Source organism: Enoplosus armatus, chromosome 18 (assembly GCF_043641665.1).
Source record: "Enoplosus armatus isolate fEnoArm2 chromosome 18, fEnoArm2.hap1, whole genome shotgun sequence".
In the NCBI taxonomy this organism is placed as follows: Eukaryota; Metazoa; Chordata; class Actinopteri; order Centrarchiformes; family Enoplosidae; genus Enoplosus; species Enoplosus armatus.
The window spans coordinates 18285702-18306616 of record NC_092197.1 but is presented as its reverse complement, the minus strand read 5'-3'; the positions used below and the strand labels follow the sequence as shown (position 1 = coordinate 18306616).

The following is a 20915-nucleotide window of genomic DNA, read 5'->3' as shown; positions in this document are numbered from 1 at the left end:
AATCCACTGCGTCTGTTTTAATTGTATTATTTTTTTAAGGAAAACTTTAGTTTACATGTGGGTTCCTCTTTTTCTCTGGCTTAATCTTTTAGGTTGCCTTGTTTGCTCGATAGCTCGGTATGATTGGGCAAGATTAATGAATTCATGGAAATGGTTTATGAATAAAAATCTATCTAAATACAAAACTTTATTAAACAAACTGATGAAGCCTGCTTTTTCCACTCCCCTCACTATATTTCTAAAATAATCATGATCAGGGTTCATATTTTTCCAAGTTGTTGTAGTAACAGCATTTGTTCAAACAGGTAAAAGTGATGTTCTGTGCCAAAGTAGAGGTAAAGTATTGCCACCAGCTGTCACCATTGGTTACTATATTTTCTGTATTAACATTGAATCAAGTGACTCTTTTAGCTGATAGTTTTGGTTTTATGGCACATGTACGGTTCAGCACTCTCACCCAGCCCTGTTAACAACTGCTGTTTTCAGCAAACTAGTTCTCATGAACCCACTGTAATGTTAGCATACAGCTAATCGTACAGCTAGTCCCTAAAGTTAGCGAAGAGCTGTACATTTAGGTAGCTGCTGAAGAGCTAGCGACTAGCTGTATAGTTAGTTAGCTAATGAAGAGCTAGCGACTAGCTGTACAGTTACTTAGCTGCTGAAGAGCTAGCGACTAGCTGTATAGTTAGTTAGCTAATGAAGAGCTTGCGACTAGCTCTACAGTTACTTAGCTGCTGAAGAGCTAGCGACTAGCTTTATAGTTAGTTAGCTAATGAAGAGCTTGCGACTAGCTCTACAGTTACTTAGCTGCTGAAGAGCTAGCGACTAGCTGTATAGTTAGTTAGCTAATGAAGAGCTAGCGACTAGCTGTACAGTTACTTAGCTGCTGAAGAGCTAGCGACTAGCTGTCAAAGTAGCTGCTGAAGACAGTTGAACATTTAGCTGCTAAACAGCTTGATATGTTTCTGAAGAGCTGGTGGCGACCAAACCAGAGTTAAGAGAGACTGCGAATATTAGAATTACATTCATCAGGTGGACACAAACATGACTGCAATGGTATGATAATATTGTATCTGTTGGATGAGTACATTGTTTGCGAACACCTACATTCCACCGTACATTAGCCATACCGACTTTTTAAGGCGATAATATGTCAGGGTGGCTTGACTTCCTCTGCCCCCTAGTGGCCCAAAGATTTAATGCAGCTTTACAAAAAGGTTTAAATAACGGAACGCATTACAATCACATCAGCAGTAGTCTGTTCACCCCTCCAACAGAACAGTGATATGCAAGACGGGAAATTCATGCGACGCAAAAATGTCTTGAGGGCTGTCAAAGCAGCCGTCACTGAGTTTGGGTAATGTAACATCACATTGTTGTTGTTTTTCTGGCCCACTGATGCGCCTAAACAGTTCATTGTCAGTCGGTGGGTGACGACTTGTTCTGCTGTTGGCTCCCTCCGAATCCTCCTCACACGTGAGCGCGCGCGCGCGGCGGAAGACGGAGGAGCCTCCCTCTCGGCCTTCAGGAGGGGCTGAAGGTGACTCTCCTCTCGGCTGGGATGCGGAGGGAGCTGCTGGGGGTCCGTCCGGCCCGCTACACGGTCCTGCATCCGGCAATAACGACGCACTCCCGCGAGGGGCTCTAAAAGGCATCGACGCGAACCCCGCGAGCCGGCTGCTGAGTCCAAGCGGGGCGCTTTTCTTCTCTCCAGAGGACACGGCGGCGAGCAGAGGCGCTCTCCCTCTCTGTCTGCCTGCGTCTGCCTGGGCTCCGCTGGTGGGTGTGCATGCATGTGTTCTGCACCGTACGGGCGGAAAAAGCGCCCAAGATCTGCGGGGATCATTTTCCCCATCAGTAAAGTGGCGCAGACGGAGCCGGAGCGCCGGGAGAGCACGGAGGGGGCCGTGGACGGCAGCAGGATGGTGAGTACCGAAACACCGTCGATAATCTCCGTTACAGCGCACAGCTCTGCACCAAAGGACAGGCGCCTTGTATTCACCGGATAGAACCGATGTCATCGTGTGCAGGTGCAGCGGTGGCGCACACAAAGGGAGGGGAGGGAGGGAGGGGGGGGGGGGGGGGCAAAAGACAGAAGTGCTGAGGATCCTTCTAAGGCTGGATTTTTATATTTTTTTATTGTAGTCTTGCCTTCCTTTGAGGATGCCATGTTTGCTCAGGCTGGTTGTCGTTTTCTCCCTCTCTCTCTCTCTCTCTCTCTCTCTCTCTCTCTCTCTCCCCCCCCCCCAGACTGTCCAGGAATTCAACACCCTCGTCGCGCTGTACCGGGAGCAGGTCATATCAGTCGGGGAGATCTCCGCCGACTGTCCGTCTCTGCGGGCTCAGATGCACCACACGCGGTCCAAAGGGTGCTCCATGGCCCGGGCCGCACACCAGGATCTCGCCGTCATCTCTGTGTCAGGGTGAGAAGGAAAGAGATTATTTATGTATTTATTTATTTATTCATTTCATAAAGGAACATATTTTGTCTCTATCACTTTTTTATTTTTAGGAAACATTTCACCCCCCCCCCCTCCCCCTCCCCCCCGAATAAAACCCTATTTCAATACATATCTGCTTGTTCCAGCAGCTCTTTTGAAGGTGCATCATGCTTCAGACAATTTGTAAAGATAATGCATTTCATTTAGGTCATGTGGCACTTTTCTAAACAAAGTTACAAAGTGACAAAACAAAATCACAACAACAAAATACGGTTCAACACATTTGAACTGGGCACAGCTGAAAAGGAAGGGGACTGTTTTGGGTTTTTTTTACCTCCCACAAAGCCACCATATCCTCACAAACTCTGAAACGAACAATAAATACAGAGACATGTTTTTTTTTTTTTTTTTAACAAACACTGGAAACACTGGTATGAAAAAACAAAACAAAAACAAACGACAGTACTGTCTTTTCAAATACACTCTGCGACCATAACTTTGGCGAAAGTTCACAGTGAAGTTTCGAGTGTCTGCAAGTTCATTTGTAATGAAATGAATGAAATATAGTTCACGTTCAAAAAGCCACACCTGCAGCTTGTTGTGGGACCTGGTCAGCTTGAATGTGTCTCTGTTTGTCTGACTGTATCTCGTTCTCTCTCTCTCTCCTCCCTGCCACCCCTCCTCCTCCTCCTCCTCCTCCTCCTCCTCCTCCTCTTCACGCTGCAGTCCAGAGGACGGAGAGATCCACCCTGAGATCTGCCGGCTCTTCATCCAGCTGCAGTGCTGCCTGGAGATGTTCATAACAGAGATGCTCAAATCCATGTGCCTGCTGGGGGTGCTGCAGCTGCACAGAAAAAGTACCGTCACACAACAAAAATCTAAATATTATAGTGCCACAAAAGTTCAAGAGTAATGAAAACCTGTGTTAATTCTGAAGCCAGTTTCAAAGTAACGGAATCATGTAATATTTCTAAACTTGAAAAAGGCTTGTTGTGGCAATAATCACACATGTTAATGGATGTTTCATTGTAACAAATGCAGTGAACAAGTAACACAGATTTTACCACAAAGCACAAACTGTGGTGCTGGGATTCAAGGCTGCATTTCAGTGCTTTCCAGGCAGTTGTCCAGCATGTTACAGATGCTCTGCCCATGTTTTCCATGTGGGAATCGGACACATATTACATTTACATATCATATAACCCCCCCCCACCCCCCATTTTGAAACATAATATTATACATTTAAAATGACCCACAGAAGAGCCCGTAACTATCCCATGCTTTCCTCTCAGAAATGAGTCTTAGTTTGGCTTGAAAAGCATTTTCAACCTGCCTTATCCACGTCAATACAATCAAAATGTAGTTTCAAATGCCACGCGGCCAGTAAAAGCCCCTGCTTAAATGACTTCTTCCCACTCAGGCTGTTCGATGACATCAGAGATCAGAGTTGAGCTCGCACACTGTTGAAACAGCAGAGGGCGCCAGAGAGCTGTCAGTACGCTCAACGTGTGCAGATTCATTTTCACTGTATTTTTAAATAAGAGAGTATACAAAAACAAAATTAAAACAACACCGCATTGGATTGAGAGAAAAGACCATTTCTGTTACATTTCTAATCACAGTCGCAATACAGATGAAGGTATGTTTGAAATACTGCGTGGTGCAGCACCAGAGTTTCCTGTTTTGTGGGAAGAAATCATCCGTTGCTTCACAGATGTGGTTGTTTTGAATGCGCTTGAGTCGTCTCAGTGCTTGCTGTCTCTGTTCGGACCTGAAGGAACGGACTCTGAGCCGAAGCTGGACTTCAGGGTGGACGAAAGCTCGGACGTTCCCATCCTGGAAGAACGATCCTCCTCGCCCATCGACTTCCTGCAGGAGCAGTGGCTGGTGGGAACTGATATTGAAAACATCGAGAGGTACGCCGACTGCCAGCCGCTTTTAAATGGATTCTTCTTGTGAATTCGGAATCATTCGTCCAAACTCCAAACTGTGTCGTTTGTTTTTCACAGAGATATGCGAGAGATGCGAAACCTTCTCAGCAAACTCAGGGAGACGATGCCATTGCCACTGAAAAACCAAGGTATGGAATGTTTGAGATAGAGGAAACTCATAGCGTCGGTGTGCAACGCTTCAAAGGCGCCTTTTGTACAACTTTGGATTCTTTCTGAGGTTTTCCAATTGTCCATTGGTACATGTGTCGTATCATTTCCTGTTAGTACAGAATGGTGCAAATGTTTCTATTATAGAATTATTACGTTACGGTACATTTGATCACACAAAAACAACCAGGTGTCCAGACACATTAGAACTGCTCTCAATTCAATTCAATGAGACCTTACTGACATGAGAATATACGTAAACAGAGTACATTAATAACACAACACAAGTAGTGATATTTACATACATATATATATATATATATATATATATATAGTACATGGACTGACACAAGTGATTACTGCTAATGAGAGACACAGCCAGGATTTTAGGAATGCTGAGGCCGTAGTCCAAATACCCGACCGCACTCCCTCAGCCGACCCCGCCTCCTAGAAATGCCGTTCATATGAGCAAACACGTTATGGGTGGGAAAGTAAGGCCGCCGGGATGAGAGTGACACTGCTTCATACTAAGGGTTCACGGTGCGAGGAGGTCGGGAACCGGTGACACTGGACTTTGTCTCCCTGCGATGGAAGCGCAGAGCAGGGAGACGCGATGACGATGCTCGATTACACCGCCTTTGTTTTGTTCCAGACGACAGCAGCTTGTTGAATCTGACTCCACACCCGCTGATCAGACAGAGGAAGAGACGCTTCCCTGGACTCTGCTGCATGGTGTCCGGCTGAGAGTCCGACGGCAGCACTGCGGTCAACACACATAGGAAAGGACTTTGATTTGATCTGATTTTGTGGCGTATATATCTATATATATATCTATATATATATATATATATATCTATATATATATATATATATAAATAGGATTCATTAATCTTATTTACTTCTCTTTATTTAGTTGCAGTATTTTTTCCATATTATCTGAAATTGTAATCTTGTAGTATCCGGTATCTGATTCCATCCCGTTTGTCTTTTTCATCTGGATGTTTACTTTTTTTTCTTTTTTCACTCAGCTCGCTGGAGGGTTCGATCCGTTTTGTTGCGTAAAATTTGAGGCTCGGATGAAGTTTGGGTTTGGTTATTATAGTACATAGACAGCTCCTAGTAGAAAGAGGATAATAGTGAAGCCAAAGTGTTGCATTAGCCTGGGAGCTAACAATCAATAACGGATACCGCAAAGCAAAAATATAGTGGCGGCTAGCAGGTCTCAAATGTGTCATTACCATACGGGTTCTGCTGGGTCGGACCGGTTTGGCTTTCAGTTTTAGGCCCTTGCAGAGCTCTTTTGTTTTCTGGTTCTTTAAGGTGAGGCATCTTTAGCTTTGTCTTTCGTTTTTTCTTTTCTCACATATTCAGTCATCCCTCTCTTTCTGTTTTGTGCCATTTTATATAACGAAAGAGAATAAAAATGTACATATTCAGGCTATGCACTGGCATTTTTTAGTTTTCAGCTGTCTCACTGTGCTTCATGTTTGAATGTGTCACAATGTGAGATGTTTTTAGTCCCAATAACCTCCTGATGTATCGCCATCTGACCGTCATTCAGTAGAGGCTCTTGCCAGGTGAGTCTCTACTTACCTGTGTGGTGTGACTCCTCGTAGACAAAACAATCCATCTACAGTGTTATGATGCATATACTTAATCGGCTCCTGTAATAACATTTCTTTTTCTATAGAAAAGGTTTTTGGATTCATTCAACAGTGCGCGTGTAAAAAATCAACTTTATGCCAGATAAGTAAAAGCTGTTACGCAGCTTTGCCTAAACTTTGCCTTTTAGACATCTTAGGCAGGTTGCCAGCCTTTCTGCTCCCACCCAGATATAAAGCTTAATGATGTGTCAGTTAGTCCAAATACTTTGGCACTGACTGAGGTGTTTCAACAACTACTGGCCAGATTACTATGAAATTTAGTCTGGAGAGAGAGGATGATTTCTAGTCATTTAGCTCATCCCCTGAACTTTTCTCAAGCAACAATTAAAGGTCAAAATTGCTTGTTAATGTTGAAGACTATTGGCTGTATGTGGTATATGCTATATGGCGTTTTTAATGACATTTGCTGTGGATATTCATGGTCTCTAGAGGATGAATGCTAACATTAGCATCATCAACAGCCATAAAACGTCCATTCAAATATCAAAATCTAACATGTTAACATCTAGAAAATATCTCAAGTGCGCAGATTGACCAATCACAAGCCTGCTCCCCTGAGGATAAACCCCTTTGATTTTAATGACCCCGTAGCAAGGTTTATGGTATTAATTCCACTGCTGGTAAGGCTACAACGGAGTGCTAGGGTCACTGAGAGAGGGGGCAGGGGTTCAAAGATTTACCAGAAAAAGTCATAACATTTAGAGAATAAAGTTGTAAATTACAATGAGGTGTTTCTTTTAATGCTCTGTCACAGTAAACAAGTGAGGGCACGTCATCTGATCGAATCACAACCGATCTAAACATAAAATCATATTTTGTTCTGGAAATGTAACCATCTTTTTCTATGACGTCATAATATCAAAATCATAATATCGGTGTTTTGGGGCGCAATGATCATCGCAGCCTCTAGGGGAAACTAGCGGGGCTTTTAGTCTTTGGCTTTTTTTTTTATATATACGAATGTGCAGCACATCGTTAGTCGTCTTCTCTGAAAAAGAACATTTTTTTTTAACTTAACAGCTTGAGTTTTCCATCACAAGGACTCTGCAGATGTACCACATACAGAAACAGCAGAATTGGGGGGGAAAAAAACAAAAAACTGCACTCAAAAACTACTTGAAATCCACTCATGAAGTTCTTCATCTGAAGCATTCCACTAGAGCCATTTTCCCATTGAATGTAAGTGCAATGTAGTTTGTAAATTCGTGTTTGTGAAGTGGTGATGTCTAAATTGCAAAATTCTTTGTTTTGGCATGTATATGACTCAGAGTAGGCCATGTGTACTTAGTGTGCCCTGCAATGTAGAGAATCCACAGCTAAACCTATGTACAGCTTAGGACATTTTATAATGTGAATAAAAGTTTTATATACAATACGATGACATTTCATTTGTTTGTTTATTGTCTTTAACGAATAATTCAACATTTTGAAATACAGTTGTTTTCCAAGAGTGAGATGAGCGGATCGATATCAGTTTCGTGAGTTAAGCACAGAGTTGTAGTCAGAGCATGGCTAGCCTAGCTTAGCATAAAGAGTGGAAGCAGGGGGAACAGCTAATCTGCCCCTGTCCAAAGTGGGGGGAAAAAAACTCACTAATTAACATAATGTATGTCATTGATTCATTTCTACACAAACAGAAATGTACAAACAACAATTTGTACTTTTATTCATGCTTGAACTACTTTTTTTTGACAAACCACAGTTTATCCATCTGCCCGGCACCTCTATGCTGCGTCTCTGGCTGGTTGCCAGATATGGACGGTGAGGACCGGTTGTGGTCTTGGTCTCTGTGCAGGCGCGATGATGTAACCAAACCTCGCAATCTCACTGCAATGACAAGACTTCAGTAAACTGCCAACACTAGCGATGAGAGGACCGGTACTTTTAAGTAACCCGGTTCGTTCCGACTCACGGACGACTCTTTCAGTTCTTTATTTTTAAGTTAAGCTGGCTCTGATGCGCAACTGTGCATGCACCATACAGAAGTAGTTCCAGCACAGCACAAATTGTTTTATATATCTTTATTTATCTATTTATCTGTCAATTATGGGGGCTTTTAGATGTGGCATATGTAGGCTATTTCACCTGCCTCCAGTCGTTATGCTAAGCTAGGCTAACCGTGTCCTGACTCCAGCGCCGTACACAACACACAGACATGAGGTTGACGTCGACCCTCTCAGCTAACTCTTGGAAAGAAAGCGAATAAGAGTGTTTTCCGCAAACGTTGAACTATTCCTTCAAGTAATCACACAAAAGTAGTATACGCAAAAAATGACTTGGGAATTAAATGTATATCTTGCTGCTAAATTCAGTTGTCTTTGCCTTCTCAATAACGCTGCGTTCCAGACAAATAATGTCCATTTTGCCCAGTTTTCCTCCAGTTGTGTATCCTCTGATGGAAGCATTCACATAAGGTTTTCCATGAGGAACATCTTTCCACAACCTCTACATTTTCTCTCATTTATTACATTTTGGCCAGAATTTGCTTGTGTGCCTTTCACAACATGGAACAGTTGTGTTTAGTGCCAGATTGTGCAAGCACTTGGATAACTAAAGGAAGAGTGGAACGAAAATGAGTTTTCTCTCCCTTCAGTGTTTCCAAACCGCCAAGTCCCAAAACACAAAACATCTGGTTCACGTCTCTCTGCAGCCGGGAAACTCCAGAGCTCTTTACTTCCCGTAACAGTGAGCGACAAGATGGTTGTGTAACGACTCTGATTATTGCTATTATTGATTTTTTTTTATTGAGACGTTTTAGGAGAGATTGTGCAATGTAAGTTAGCCACCCCCCCACCCCAGCTAGCTCCCCTGGAAAAATCACAGGGGGAGGTTTTATGTTGCTGCAGTCACATTCATCTCTGCCTGCAGTGCAGAGTTGACTTAGTGAGAAGACTCTTAACTGGCTCAAATATACAGCCAAACGCAGGAGCTACTGAATTACTTGCTTTAACATCTGCTGAAGAGGACGTCAGTGTTTGTGGTGAGTCACATTTTACCCTTTGAAAGCATTTTGACTGAACTTAAGAAAATGAAATGTTGCAGAAATGCATTAACTTAAGACTGCACCCTGACCCTTTGCATAATTGTATTTATTCATTCTTTTTTTGTCTATTTCTTACTAAATGCCTGTTTGTGCGTTAAGTAAAACACTGAAATCACTCTATGAAATGTGCCAAAACATTTGCCTTGCCTAAAATGCTATAAATGTGAAACATGTAGTATTGCATGAGGCACATCGGAAACAGGGTTTAATGAATGAGTTTAATGTGTTCGAGAACACAGTGTTTTAAAGGTAAAGTAGCAAATGCTGGAGGCTGCACAGCAGTGACGTGCACTGCCCTGAGCAGAGTACAAGGGGATTTGAGTTAAGGGTTTGGGTTCATGGACGTCCTCGCAGTCCAATCATCATGTCTGGATGTTCCTCTGTGGAGAATCTGTGGGATCAAGTCATCCTTCTGACTTTGAGTAGACTGTTGACGTTGAGATGTTCAGCTGGGAATCAGCGTGGTTTGATTTCAGCCCGTTTGTAGCGCTGACATTTTGCAGTGTTTATCAAAAGTGCAATGAATTATCAGTGTATTGAAAATCCAGCTGTTGATTCTGGCCTGGTCACCATTTCAGAGGAGGTGAAACCAGTTTTGAACTTTGAACCCTGATGGCTCCTTCCCACCGGCTGGCCCTGCTGCTGCAGCTCCTCGGCTGGATATCGGGCGGGCTGGCCTGCTTCTGTGACCTGTACCCCTGGGGACCCTGGTCCACCTGCTCCGTGACCTGCAATCAAGGTACCCAGCAAAGGCACAGGTGAGCTTTTGAGGCCAGAGTCAGGAGCATTTTTTTAGTTAGGAGCAAATTGAAACTGTCGTGAAAATCGAGTCAAAGCAGTTGTGAAATACTGCGATCAAGAAGTGTTTTTCTTCTCTCCTCTGCTGTTTCCAGTCATTGCCGTGAAATACCTAATGCAATATGGTGCCGACAGCTGCTGCATGTAAAACAGCATTTCTTTTTTTTTTTTTTTGACAGGTCATTTAATTATGACACGTATTTCTGGAGGAACAGCTGCAATGAGCTGTGTGAAAAACAAGACTGGAGGGCTTGTAACCAGAAGGCCTGCCCCATCAACTGCCTGCTGACGGATTTCGGTCCCTGGTCCGACTGCTCGCCCTGTATCAATAAACAGGCAAGAAACACACAAGTCACACTGCAAAACTCGGACACGTTCCATCTCATGGCTGTGTCTCGACTCCGTGCTACAGAACTCATTCTCTGCAGGTTTTGTAGTGTGTAGGGTGTGCAGACTGGAAAAGTGGCAACATTTTCTAGCTTTAGGAGCTTTAGATTATTATATATATTGTATAACTTCCTGCTAGTGCAGAATGGCAAACAACTACAAAAAGTAACAACAGTGTGTCTATAGTGCTGCATGCAGTTGAGTTTTTAAGCCTTCTTCCAGCACTGACTGTCACCACCTGCTGGTGTAGCTGGTAACTGCACCTCACGTTTGTAGATTATTATTATTTTTTTCTACAGATCAGGGGTCTCATTTATAACCGCTGCCCACGCACAAAACTCACACTTTCGATTTCACTTAATATCAAACGTCCTCATAAACATTAAAACCAGCAGTGTTATTTGTACTTGCGCCTGTGGCGAGCCATAAGTATTCCATAAGAACCTTTACTTTGAAAAGATAGAAGCCAACTTCACGTTCACACCTTAAACTAAATGCTTTTGTTGCCTCAACCTAAACTCTCAGGACGTGAAGCCCAGCCTGGATCATAATCCAGGCAGTGATTCACCAAAATGTACTATATGAATGTCATTTGGTATGTTTGACTAAGCGCTACAAATATTTTATTTTATTTAATTCTAACTTTAGACTTCAAACTCTCCTCTCAGAGGGAAAATCTGAGCAGGGTTTCATTCTTTTTTTCCCACATTTTGGGCAGTCTGTAAGCAAACGCATGTCCGCGTCTACGTCTGTTCCTTCTCTTCTGGCTATTCTTCTGTCTGAAAGGAATTGAAATCTTAGTCAGACTCTCTCTGCCACAGCTCCGGACGCGGTCTCTCCAGAGGCCGTCCCAGTTTGGTGGAACGGCCTGCAGCGAGGAGCTGTCCGAAGAGAGGCGCTGTTTCACCTCCAAAGAGTGCAAGTTAACGTCCGTCGACTGCAGAGGCGACTTTAAGTGTGATAATGGTGAGTGCTGTTTTGACATGACTGGTGTGTTTTAGAATGAAAAGGGGGGGAAAGTGTCACATGTGCAATCCTCTAAATGTGATGTCCCTTTAAACTGATTTTTTTTCTCATTCATTTTTCAAGTTCTCCAGCTGATTGAGGGTAATCAGATCAAATATGTTCAGAGCCGGACGCATTTCTTTAATCTCTAATCTTCTGTCACAACACACACACACACACACACGCCAACATTACATCGTCTACAAAACATCCTTTCTGCTGCAGACCGCTGCATCAACTCGACGCTAACATGTAACAAACAGAACGACTGCGGGGACAACTCTGACGAGAGGGACTGTGTCAGCTTTAAGACTGTGTGTCCAGCGGACAGGAGAGTGGCTCCCGGGGCTGACCTGGTGGGAAATGGGTAAGCACAAGGTCAAAAGGTCACTGCTGAGTTTACAACTTTAGCTTTTAATGCCTCCCTGCTTCATGTTGTTGTTCATGAATCGCATTCCTCTTCGTCAAGTCAAAGCATTTTGAGATAAAAATATGTCTTGGCTGAGATATTACAGCTGAACAATTGACTATTTTTCAACAGCAACAGTAAATATAAGACAGTAGAACAGTAAAAGTCACTGAATTTAATATATAGATAAAAAACACACGAAACAAACAATATCAAACTTAAGCATATGTATGTATTCAATGCTGCCTAGAAAACATTGCTCCGGTTTATCAGTAATTATCTGATATTGGCCAGTTATATTGGTCTGCCGATGTCTTGTTGGGCTTTAGTGCTTATTCTAAAGAAAAGTCAATGAGATTTGGCTTTTCACTGATTTGTGTTTCCAGGTTTGATGCTCTAGCGGAGAAGCAGAGGGGAGCGGTATTGGACAACATGTTTATGGGAGGAAGTTGCATCCTCAGGAGGCCCGCGACCACGCTGCTCTACCACCGAGTCCCTCACAACTTTGAGAGCTTTGACGTTAAGGTAGTGTTATTATTCGTAAGCCTGGTTCCACACCTCTGAATCACCTCCCGCGCCTCAGATTTGTTCAGTGATTCAAAATAGGCCTTGTGTTGTACAAAAGAAAACATTCTGTGAATAAGCAAGAAGTCCAAGAGAGTTACCACAAGGGCCGCTGAGGTGCGCATCACCCATGTCGCTTAGTTACAAAAATTCGGAGGTGCGCGACCCTTGCGCGAGGGACACTGCGCCAAGCATAAACCCTGCTTAACCAGTATGACTTTGTGTTGTGGACATCAGCAAAATCTCCTGGCCTCTTTTATTCATTATAGAAATTCTAAATTCCATAATGTGAAAAGGGACTAACAGCACTTTGTTTTCATTCTGAGCACTGGAAATAACAAGTGAAACCAAATACACATTGGAGAAAAATGAGGCTGTCTGCTATCTTTTTGAAACGACCACTAGGGGCAGCCACGGTCACTTGTTGTTATAGATTTTGATTTTTTGGTTGCGGTTGTAAAGGTTGGAGTGGTGGAGGACTTCAGTACCGAGCCCCAGGAGCTGCACACCGAGCCCATCAGTGTGTCCAGGACCACGTCGTCTTCAAACCGCCTATCAGATGGCGACACATTATTCATCATCCTTTTCTTCAGTCGCGGTTCTAATTCGCAACTCAGCCGGAACAAGGACGCTTTTGAAGCTTCAAAAAAAACGGTGAGTGAATCAAATCAAACAATCATTTGTAGTGATATACTTGTGAGGACCGTCATTCACATAATGCATTCCCTAATCACCCAACCTTAACATAAAGAACTGAGGACCGCTTTCACAGTCTGAAACATGGTCCCCACAACATATAGGTACAAGAGCGCTCACACACACACACACACACACACACACACACACTCACATGCACACACATTGCTGGTTGCAGCTATACTCATGTTCTTCATGTATTCCTTATCTTTCTTAGTCATTTCCTACTTTTCCTTCCATAGGACTCCAAGTTTTTCCGGGTGAGCCAGGTTCTGCCCGTGTCCACGTTCAAGGTGAGGGACCCAGGGGACCTCGTCCTGTCACAGCCTTTCCTCCAGTTCCTTCACGCTCTTCCCGTCGAGTACAACTATGCCCTCTACAGGGACGTCTTCCAGCGCTACGGGACACACTACTACTCCGAAGGGAAACTGGGAGGCCACTATGACCTGTTGTACCAGTTCAACCGAGAGGTGCTCAGGAGTTTAGGTACAACAGCACAGCCAGGTGGTCAAAATCCAGAATGACACCCTGGCTGCAGTGGTAATACTAGAGTCTTGACACAAACTGAGAACTAGAAAGGGTTTAGTATTTTTGAAACAAACTAGGTCGTATGACCTGTGGTCCAACCAAGGCCAAAGTCTCTGAGTCATCTTCTGAATGCCCACATCAACAGTGGGGCAAAGACTCATGTTATATCCTGATATGTATTCCATTTTGGAAAAGTTCAGTTAAATGTTTTGGGGCTGGGTGTTCCCTAGCACCATCTCGGCACATTACTCCGTGGTTCTGTCGTGTAGCATTCCCTACACACAAACATTTAGAAGTTGTTGTTTTTTTAACCGTTATCGGGCAGCAGTTTGTATCTTCAAGAGGTATTTTGATCCTGCGTACGACGTCTCTCTCCTCGACGGAATCAAATTGAAAGTCCAACATTTCCCCCAAACGACATGAGGAGGAGGTGGTCACAGATGGGGCTAAATGTTCCCCTGGTGTGGAAATGTGTGTTAAAAGGTTTTTCTTACGTGAATACAACATCATATTCAATATTACTAAAACACTTTTGGTGGCTCAGTTGAGCATCCCCCCCCCCAACATTAAGCAGATATAAAAATGGAAAGGATTTTTTTTGGACATAAAACGTATAATATCAAAATCTATCTAATTGACTTGAAGTTAGCGTCATGGTTATGTTCTCAGGTCTTTCTATGAGAGTTTAGAATTTATGAAACCCCAAATGAGTGGACTCATTGAATAAACACAACTTGGGGAAAATGTATTTTACCTGTTCTATTTAATTATGACTATATGAATTATTGGGGGGGGGGAAAGAGCACCCCTATAGTCCTACATAATGTTTTGTTGCCCTTTCCTTTATTTCTTTGTCATGTTGTTCCACACTCTTCCTCTCCAATAGATCAAACAGAAGAGCACGTCAGTGGCTGCCTGAACAAAGAGACCACCTTCACCGTCATCTTGTACTCACAACACAGCAGTGTGACCCGATGCTCCAACAACAGGATGACTGAGAAATATCAAGGTTTTATTCCCAGCTCTGCTGTTCATGGCTCACTGACTGTGAAAAGAACACAGATCTTATTTGTCACCACGCTCTTCCCTTCATTTGTTCCTTAAACATTTCTTTGGTCCAGGCTCGTACATTCAATCAGCAGAGAAGTCTTTCTCAATGGTGAGGGGAGGTCGACTCGGGGAGGCAGAGGCTTTGTCCTGGGAGAGAGAGGGTTCCGCTCCAGACCGAATATCCTTCAAGAACTGGGCCAAGTCTGTTCTCGACAACCCTGTTGTGGTGGAAAGCAAGGTTAAAATCAAACGCCACTGAAATGTCAATTCTCATGTCAATCCTGCAGAAAATTCAAAAAGAAAAAAAAAAACAAACAAACAAAGTTATAAGACTACAAAAAAAGCTGTATGTGCATGTATGTCCAGGTGCTTCCCATTGTAGATCTGGTTCGGGGGATCCCATGCGCCGCCACAAAGAGGAGACACCTGAGGAAGGCCCTGCTGCAGTACCTGGATGAGTTTGATACCTGCAAGTGCGCTCCCTGCCCCAACAACGCCAAGCCTGTTCTCTCCGGCACAGAGTGCCAGTGTGTTTGCCAAACCGGCACATTTGGCACAAACTGTGAGAGACGAGCTCCCGACTACACTTCAGGTACAGCGGGACAGCTGCAGAACACAATATGCTTGGAGCTCAAGTTAAGTCATGCCAACACTTTTGCTGGGTGGTGGAGAAAAGGGTAGACTACAAAAGTCTACTGTGTCTCAGAGGATTCAAGCTGGTTCTAACCAGGTTTTGGTTGTGTTCACACTGGGAATGTGGTTTGGTGTGTAATATCCACAGAGCAAGTGGATGGTTACTGGAGCTGCTGGGGGTCGTGGAGTAGCTGCGGAGCCTCTATGAAGAGGCACCGGACGAGGCGGTGTGACAACCCCGCCCCCCTCCAAGGAGGCCGACCCTGCGAGGGCCCTCGCCGACATGAGGATCCATGTTACATCTCCATCTTTGAAAAGTAGGATGAACTGTTTGCTTAAAACATCTCTCTTCAAAAGTCAAATATTAGACGGACAGTTTCTCATGCTTTTACATTAACGTGAGAGTTAAACACCCCATGAAGGAAACTACTTTGTCTCAACACTGCGTGATGATCAAATTAAAACACTGCTTTTCCTCACTGAAATCTTGACCTATTTTAACATTATCACAACTTTACCACTGATGCACTGCTGCCGCACACACACTCTCACGTTTTTTTTGTCTTCGTCGACGCTGTAGGTGTAGATTCACTGTACGTTCTGGTTCATGTCTTCTTGTCCAGACAGGAGACCTGCGACGATGATGACGACTTCATCGTGGGCTGGATCGACGAGCTGCCTCCTGGTGTGCAGGGTTGTCTGAGGCCACAGAAGCCTGCCTTCAGCTTCCTCAGGGTAAAGACTAACCCTCCAGACTCAGCTGGACGAACCCTCCGCGGTTAGGGTTCTCCGAAGAACCCTGACCATATCCTTAGTGATAGTAATGTGCGAAAGAGAGACAGAAGCTGTAGGTTGTTGCTTATTGGTTAGCTAACTGACCAAAACTGTGAGAAATACTCACTTCTGCCAGGAAAATAGATACATATATGAAAATCTAAGAATAATAAAAAAAAAAATAGAAATATGAATGAGTATCTCTTCACACTTTACTTTAACCCCTCCATATTTCATAACATACCAAAACAAAACTATGATTCATTATCTCTCAATTATGCCTCGGTAAGTCAAAAATAACAACGAGACAAAAAGAGTGTATCTCAAAATGATAAAGTGTCACTTCACATCTCTCAGTTATGATTTATTACTCATTGTATCAGAATGATCAGACTCAGTCATCTCGAAGAAAAGCACATAATGTGCACGAGATTGGCGGGATGATGACAAAGTACTATGAAAACTAAAAGAAAGACGCCCAGGAGGGTTTAGAGTTGTGTTTTTCCTGACTTTTCTTGTATTCATGAACTTCCTTCTCTGCCAGAAAGCAAAGCAGTACTACGGCTTTGGTGAGGATGAGGAGTTTGTGTGCTTCACTGGATTCGACTTGGAGGGTTTTCAGTTCATCAACTGTCTTCCTGACGGGACGTGGAGTCAGCCGAAAGGAAAATGCATCAGTGAGTTTGTTTCCCACCGACAGTGACCTAAGAAGTCTGGTCATTTGGTAACTATGTGCCTGCAACATCATTCTCCATGAACTCAAGTAACCGTTAAGATGAACTTTACATATTTCTGCACCTGATATCCACGTTTGGCTTAAAATCTGTCCTCTGCACACTTAGGGAGACTGTGCCTTCCTCCTGAAATCCCCGATGGTATGGCGCTCTTACCCAACAAAGACCAGTACAACGTGGGGGACTCAGTGGGTTTGAACTGTGACGAGCCGGACCTGAAGCCCCAGCCAAGCGGCGTCTACACATGCAGCAACAGTCTCACTTGGGATCCTCCACTACCTGCCGACCTACGCTGCACCAGTGGTACAGTAGAGTATACATTTTGTGCCCCCACAGTCATGGGAAATTTGGGGGGAGGGGGGGGACCAAAAACTTGCACATCCAATACATTTCATGCAGTCTAATGTTTTGGTTCATATGGACCATAAACATAGATTACATAAAACCTATTGTATTATTATATTATTATGACTGTTTCTGATAAATGATACTCTGCATTTATATCCTGTTCCGCTCAGAAATGTCCTAAAAACACTCTGACTGCCACTCCACTGAGCCTTTTAATGTGTCAGCAGCATTTTAATGTCATAGCTGGTTGATGTAGCTAGTTCCAACCATCTCGTACACTGTTGAGTAGTTTAATCTGCAACCATGTGTCATATTTTATAAGCTGACCACGTGTTTTGTTAGCCCCCGTCTCTCGCCCAGTGGATGAGGCTGTCCCGGAATGCCTCCCACAAAAAAAAGTGTAAGGAAGCGGCTGCTCTTTATTAGAGGTGGGAATGCCATCCGAACCTAGCAGTTAGGGTTGGATTGTGCTCAGTCAGAACTAGTGACAGAAATTGTCGCGTAACAAATGAAAGAAGAGACCTACAGAAAGACCAATCACAGGGTGCAGTGGGTGCAAAACATCGGTTCAGGAAACTGACAGAAATGGTCAGACTGAAGCATACTGGCAGCTTCACTCCTCATCCTTGTCTTTAACACATAGTTAGAAAACACTTCCAACAAAGCATAAATAAAAGTGTGGCGTCGTCTTTGGGCTTGGACTTTTCTCCCTGTGCAGTGGGTGAGACGGGCCGAAATGGGGCCTCTGTTTTGTATGAAGGAAACGGCAAATGTGTCTCTTGTTTCTGTGCATTTCCCGAACGTAGAGGAGCCGTTTGTCCCCGAGAGCCGGTGTCGTCCAGGAGAGAAACTGCAGGACTCTCAATGTGTCTGCATTAAACGGGAGAGCTGCCTGTGAGTTTGTGTGAATGTTTGTCTTTATGTCTCACCATCACGTATAAAAGTTTCATTTTTAAATAAAATCGTACACACTTTAACAAGCTTTGGAGAGAGCTCATCATAAAACGTGTGTGTGTGTGTGTGCAGTTCACAACCGAGAAGCCTCTGCATTCTGAACATGGACGTCGGCGTCGGCGTGCCGATGTCCCTCTGCTCCTTCCACGCCGGCCGCTGCAACGGCGATCAGCTCTTCTTTGTCAACGAGGGTGCGTGTGACGCCGCCAATTCGGCCAAACTGGAGTGGGCCAAGTTCAGGGCCCAAATGTCCTCCAAGAGCTCTGTTCAGGAGCCCTGCGATCTCGACACCTGTTACGAATGGGAGACCTGCTCTGGTAAGTCTGACATGAAACCATTTTTGCATTTCCATAAAGTTTGCTGTCTGATGTGGTTTAGCTGTTTTTGTCTTGTTGAGAGTCAGGCGATGAAGCTACTGCCAGGAGACGGTTAGCTTAGCTTAGCACAAAGAATGGAAACAAGGGGGAAACAGCTAGCCCGGTTTTGTCCGAAGGGGAAAAACCTACCCGCACCTCTAAAGCTCACTAATGAACACGTTATATCTCATTTGTTTATTCCGTACAAAAACCAAAGTGCTGTGGTTTTGCCAAGGCTATATGTGCCGGTGCTGCACCCAGGCGATGGATGTCCCTGTCCCAGTGGCCAAGTGCAAAAAGCACTTTCCCCATAGACCACCATCATAAAAGAGACGCCTGTAAAACTGTCGACAACACACCTTCAACTGCAAACGAGGTCGATTATTACTCCATGTATTGTGGATTCTTAAACTATGGAGGTTGTATATGTGCAGTGGGCCGCACAACACGGAAGCCATTTTCATTCAAGTCTATACATTCAAGGTATACAGTAAAGCAGTTTTAAAACCTCAATAGGCAACTGGTTGGTTTGAATATCTGAAGACTTCACATGTCACATCAGCTGATTTCCCTAACGCTAGCTCCCGTCTGTCCTCAGCGTCTAAGAAGAAGTGTGAGTGCAGAGCTGCCCGGGACTGCCCCACAGCTGGAGAGCACAAGTTCTGTGTGAGGCTGACCAGCACCCAGACGACTCGCAGCATGGCCCTTTGTTCCATGGCCGCCCTCAAATGCGCCAGCTATCAGTTTGAGATTCTCAATGAGGGCGTCTGTGGGTCCAGATGATCCTTTTTTTAACGCTTTCCCTTTTTCATCATTTATCAAGAAGTAGCAGGTTTAAAATAATGTGAACTACATATGGTCAACCATACAAAATGGGTTTCTTCTTCTCATTTAGAGACATTATAGGCTTTAGCACATCTTGCACGGTGTTATTCTCTTTACACGATTTCTAATAGGAACACTAGGCTGACAAACAGGTATACAGGGGTCCATGTATCCGACGCAACTCGGGACCAAAGTCACACCTAATCGGGGGTGCAACGGGAAAGCCAAGAGCATCTCTAAATCAGGAGGTGGTACAGGGCGCTTTGGTAGGCTGCAGTGCATCTAGTTCACTTTCAGGGCCTTCTGAAATGTTTTCTGAAAGGCACTAGATGGCAGCACTGTTATAAACGTTATATATCAAATGTATGATTATACTGGAGGATTACTGGATCTGCCGCCTAATGTCAGATTTGGTACGGGGGAATCTGGGATGTGATATTTACACATGCACATCAAATCTGCCTTATTTGGATCATGACTTGGTGACAGGCACAACAAGGTGTTAACAGTGCCACATATGTTGGGTTTGTAATAAATTGGGCAAAAATGGAAAATCTGGAGCGCATGATGTCATTTGGAGAATTTATTGGTGAGATTGGCTTTGCCAAGACATTACACAGTGCAAACAAAGATCAACAAGAGGAACAAAACACCCCTAATTAACAAGACAAAGTCACAAAAGCGAGTCTTTGATCGTGGAGATGCTGTGGAAAGGAAGTACAATGACGGTACTTTTAAAGGTTTGTTTTGATGATTAGACTGCTGATGTCTAATGAACGGGAGGGGGGGGGGGGGGGTGACTCAAGATGAGTCACGCTATTTGGAAATAGTTTTTGCCCCCGAACAGCTCTGATCTTCAACACATATCACTTCCTCACTTTGTGACACTCGTGTGGTCAATAATTCCAGGCACAGAGTGGAATATTTACACTTGCTCAATGTGCTTCAGCACACGTAATAATAAAAATATAAAATCATAACATTGTCTGCTCCTCTTGCTCAATAGTTAGAATATTTTTCAAACCACGACTTTTTTCTTCATGTGACCAAGCGATATCCAGACACACAAGACCCAGACCAAACTGGACCCAGACCAAACTGGACCCAGACCAAACTGGACCCAGGCGCCGCTTCACCAAAAATAAAAGGTTTGTTTTACAACTGAGAAAGACTTCCTCCTTTGATTATACAGCATGACAAATGCCCAATGGCAATATCTGAATAGAGACCAAAGTGGAAGCAGCAAACAAATACAATAACTGCAATAACGGCTGCAGTGCAAATACACTTTTTGTCCTTGGTGTTTTAGCGCAGAAGAGAATCTCTCACTACATGTGCAGGCAAATCAATAAACTGTCGCCACACGTGTTTATTAATCAAGCGCTGTTTCACACCAACAATGACCTGTGCACCGCAGGCTGGGTGACTCAAACCACACAAGGAAGCATTCATTCAAATGGGTCCTAGTGCCAGACGGTTTACTCAGCTTCCCCCTCCACCTTAGAAAGTGAGACTATACCGCAGCATGACTGTCTGCATCCATACAGGCGTTTGGAAGCAACACATGTTGAATTCATTACTGGTGATTTGCAAAATTGTCCGTTTCA

At 44.0% G+C, this 20915-nt stretch overlaps 2 protein-coding genes across 2 annotated transcripts; both read left to right on the top strand.

Moving 5' to 3' along the window:
• Positions 1–1793: 1793 nt before the first annotated feature.
• Positions 1794–5284, top strand: LOC139300930 (regulator of G-protein signaling 7-binding protein B-like). The gene is made up of 6 exons (XM_070924140.1): positions 1794–1925; positions 2251–2423; positions 3168–3298; positions 4219–4357; positions 4451–4521; positions 5193–5284. Exons 1-6 carry the CDS (start codon positions 1794–1796, stop codon positions 5282–5284), a joined length of 738 nt encoding a protein of 245 aa, XP_070780241.1.
• Positions 5285–9859: 4575 nt separating this feature from the next.
• c6.2 (complement component 6, duplicate 2) lies at positions 9860–20477 on the top strand. Its single transcript, XM_070924139.1, has 17 exons — positions 9860–10005; positions 10225–10381; positions 11254–11398; positions 11663–11804; positions 12233–12371; positions 12873–13064; positions 13349–13592; positions 14521–14643; positions 14756–14922; positions 15051–15276; positions 15466–15634; positions 15941–16052; positions 16636–16768; positions 16934–17128; positions 17980–18067; positions 18200–18444; positions 19082–20477. Exons 1-17 carry the CDS (start codon positions 9860–9862, stop codon positions 19264–19266), a joined length of 2808 nt encoding a protein of 935 aa, XP_070780240.1. The 3' UTR covers positions 19267–20477.
• Positions 20478–20915: the final 438 nt, after the last annotated feature.

Coding starts and splice junctions, on each gene's coding strand:
- LOC139300930 (XM_070924140.1), top strand. CDS start 1,794: ATGTGTTCTGCACCGTACGGGCGGAAAAAGCGCCCAAGATCTGCGGGG. Junction 4,358..4,450: donor GATATTGAAAACATCGAGAG/GTACGCCGACTG, acceptor TGTTTTTCACAG/AGATATGCGAGAGATGCGAA. Junction 4,522..5,192: donor ATTGCCACTGAAAAACCAAG/GTATGGAATGTT, acceptor GTTTTGTTCCAG/ACGACAGCAGCTTGTTGAAT.
- c6.2 (XM_070924139.1), top strand. CDS start 9,860: ATGGCTCCTTCCCACCGGCTGGCCCTGCTGCTGCAGCTCCTCGGCTGG. Junction 11,805..12,232: donor GCTGACCTGGTGGGAAATGG/GTAAGCACAAGG, acceptor TTGTGTTTCCAG/GTTTGATGCTCTAGCGGAGA. Junction 13,593..14,520: donor AGAGGTGCTCAGGAGTTTAG/GTACAACAGCAC, acceptor CCTCTCCAATAG/ATCAAACAGAAGAGCACGTC.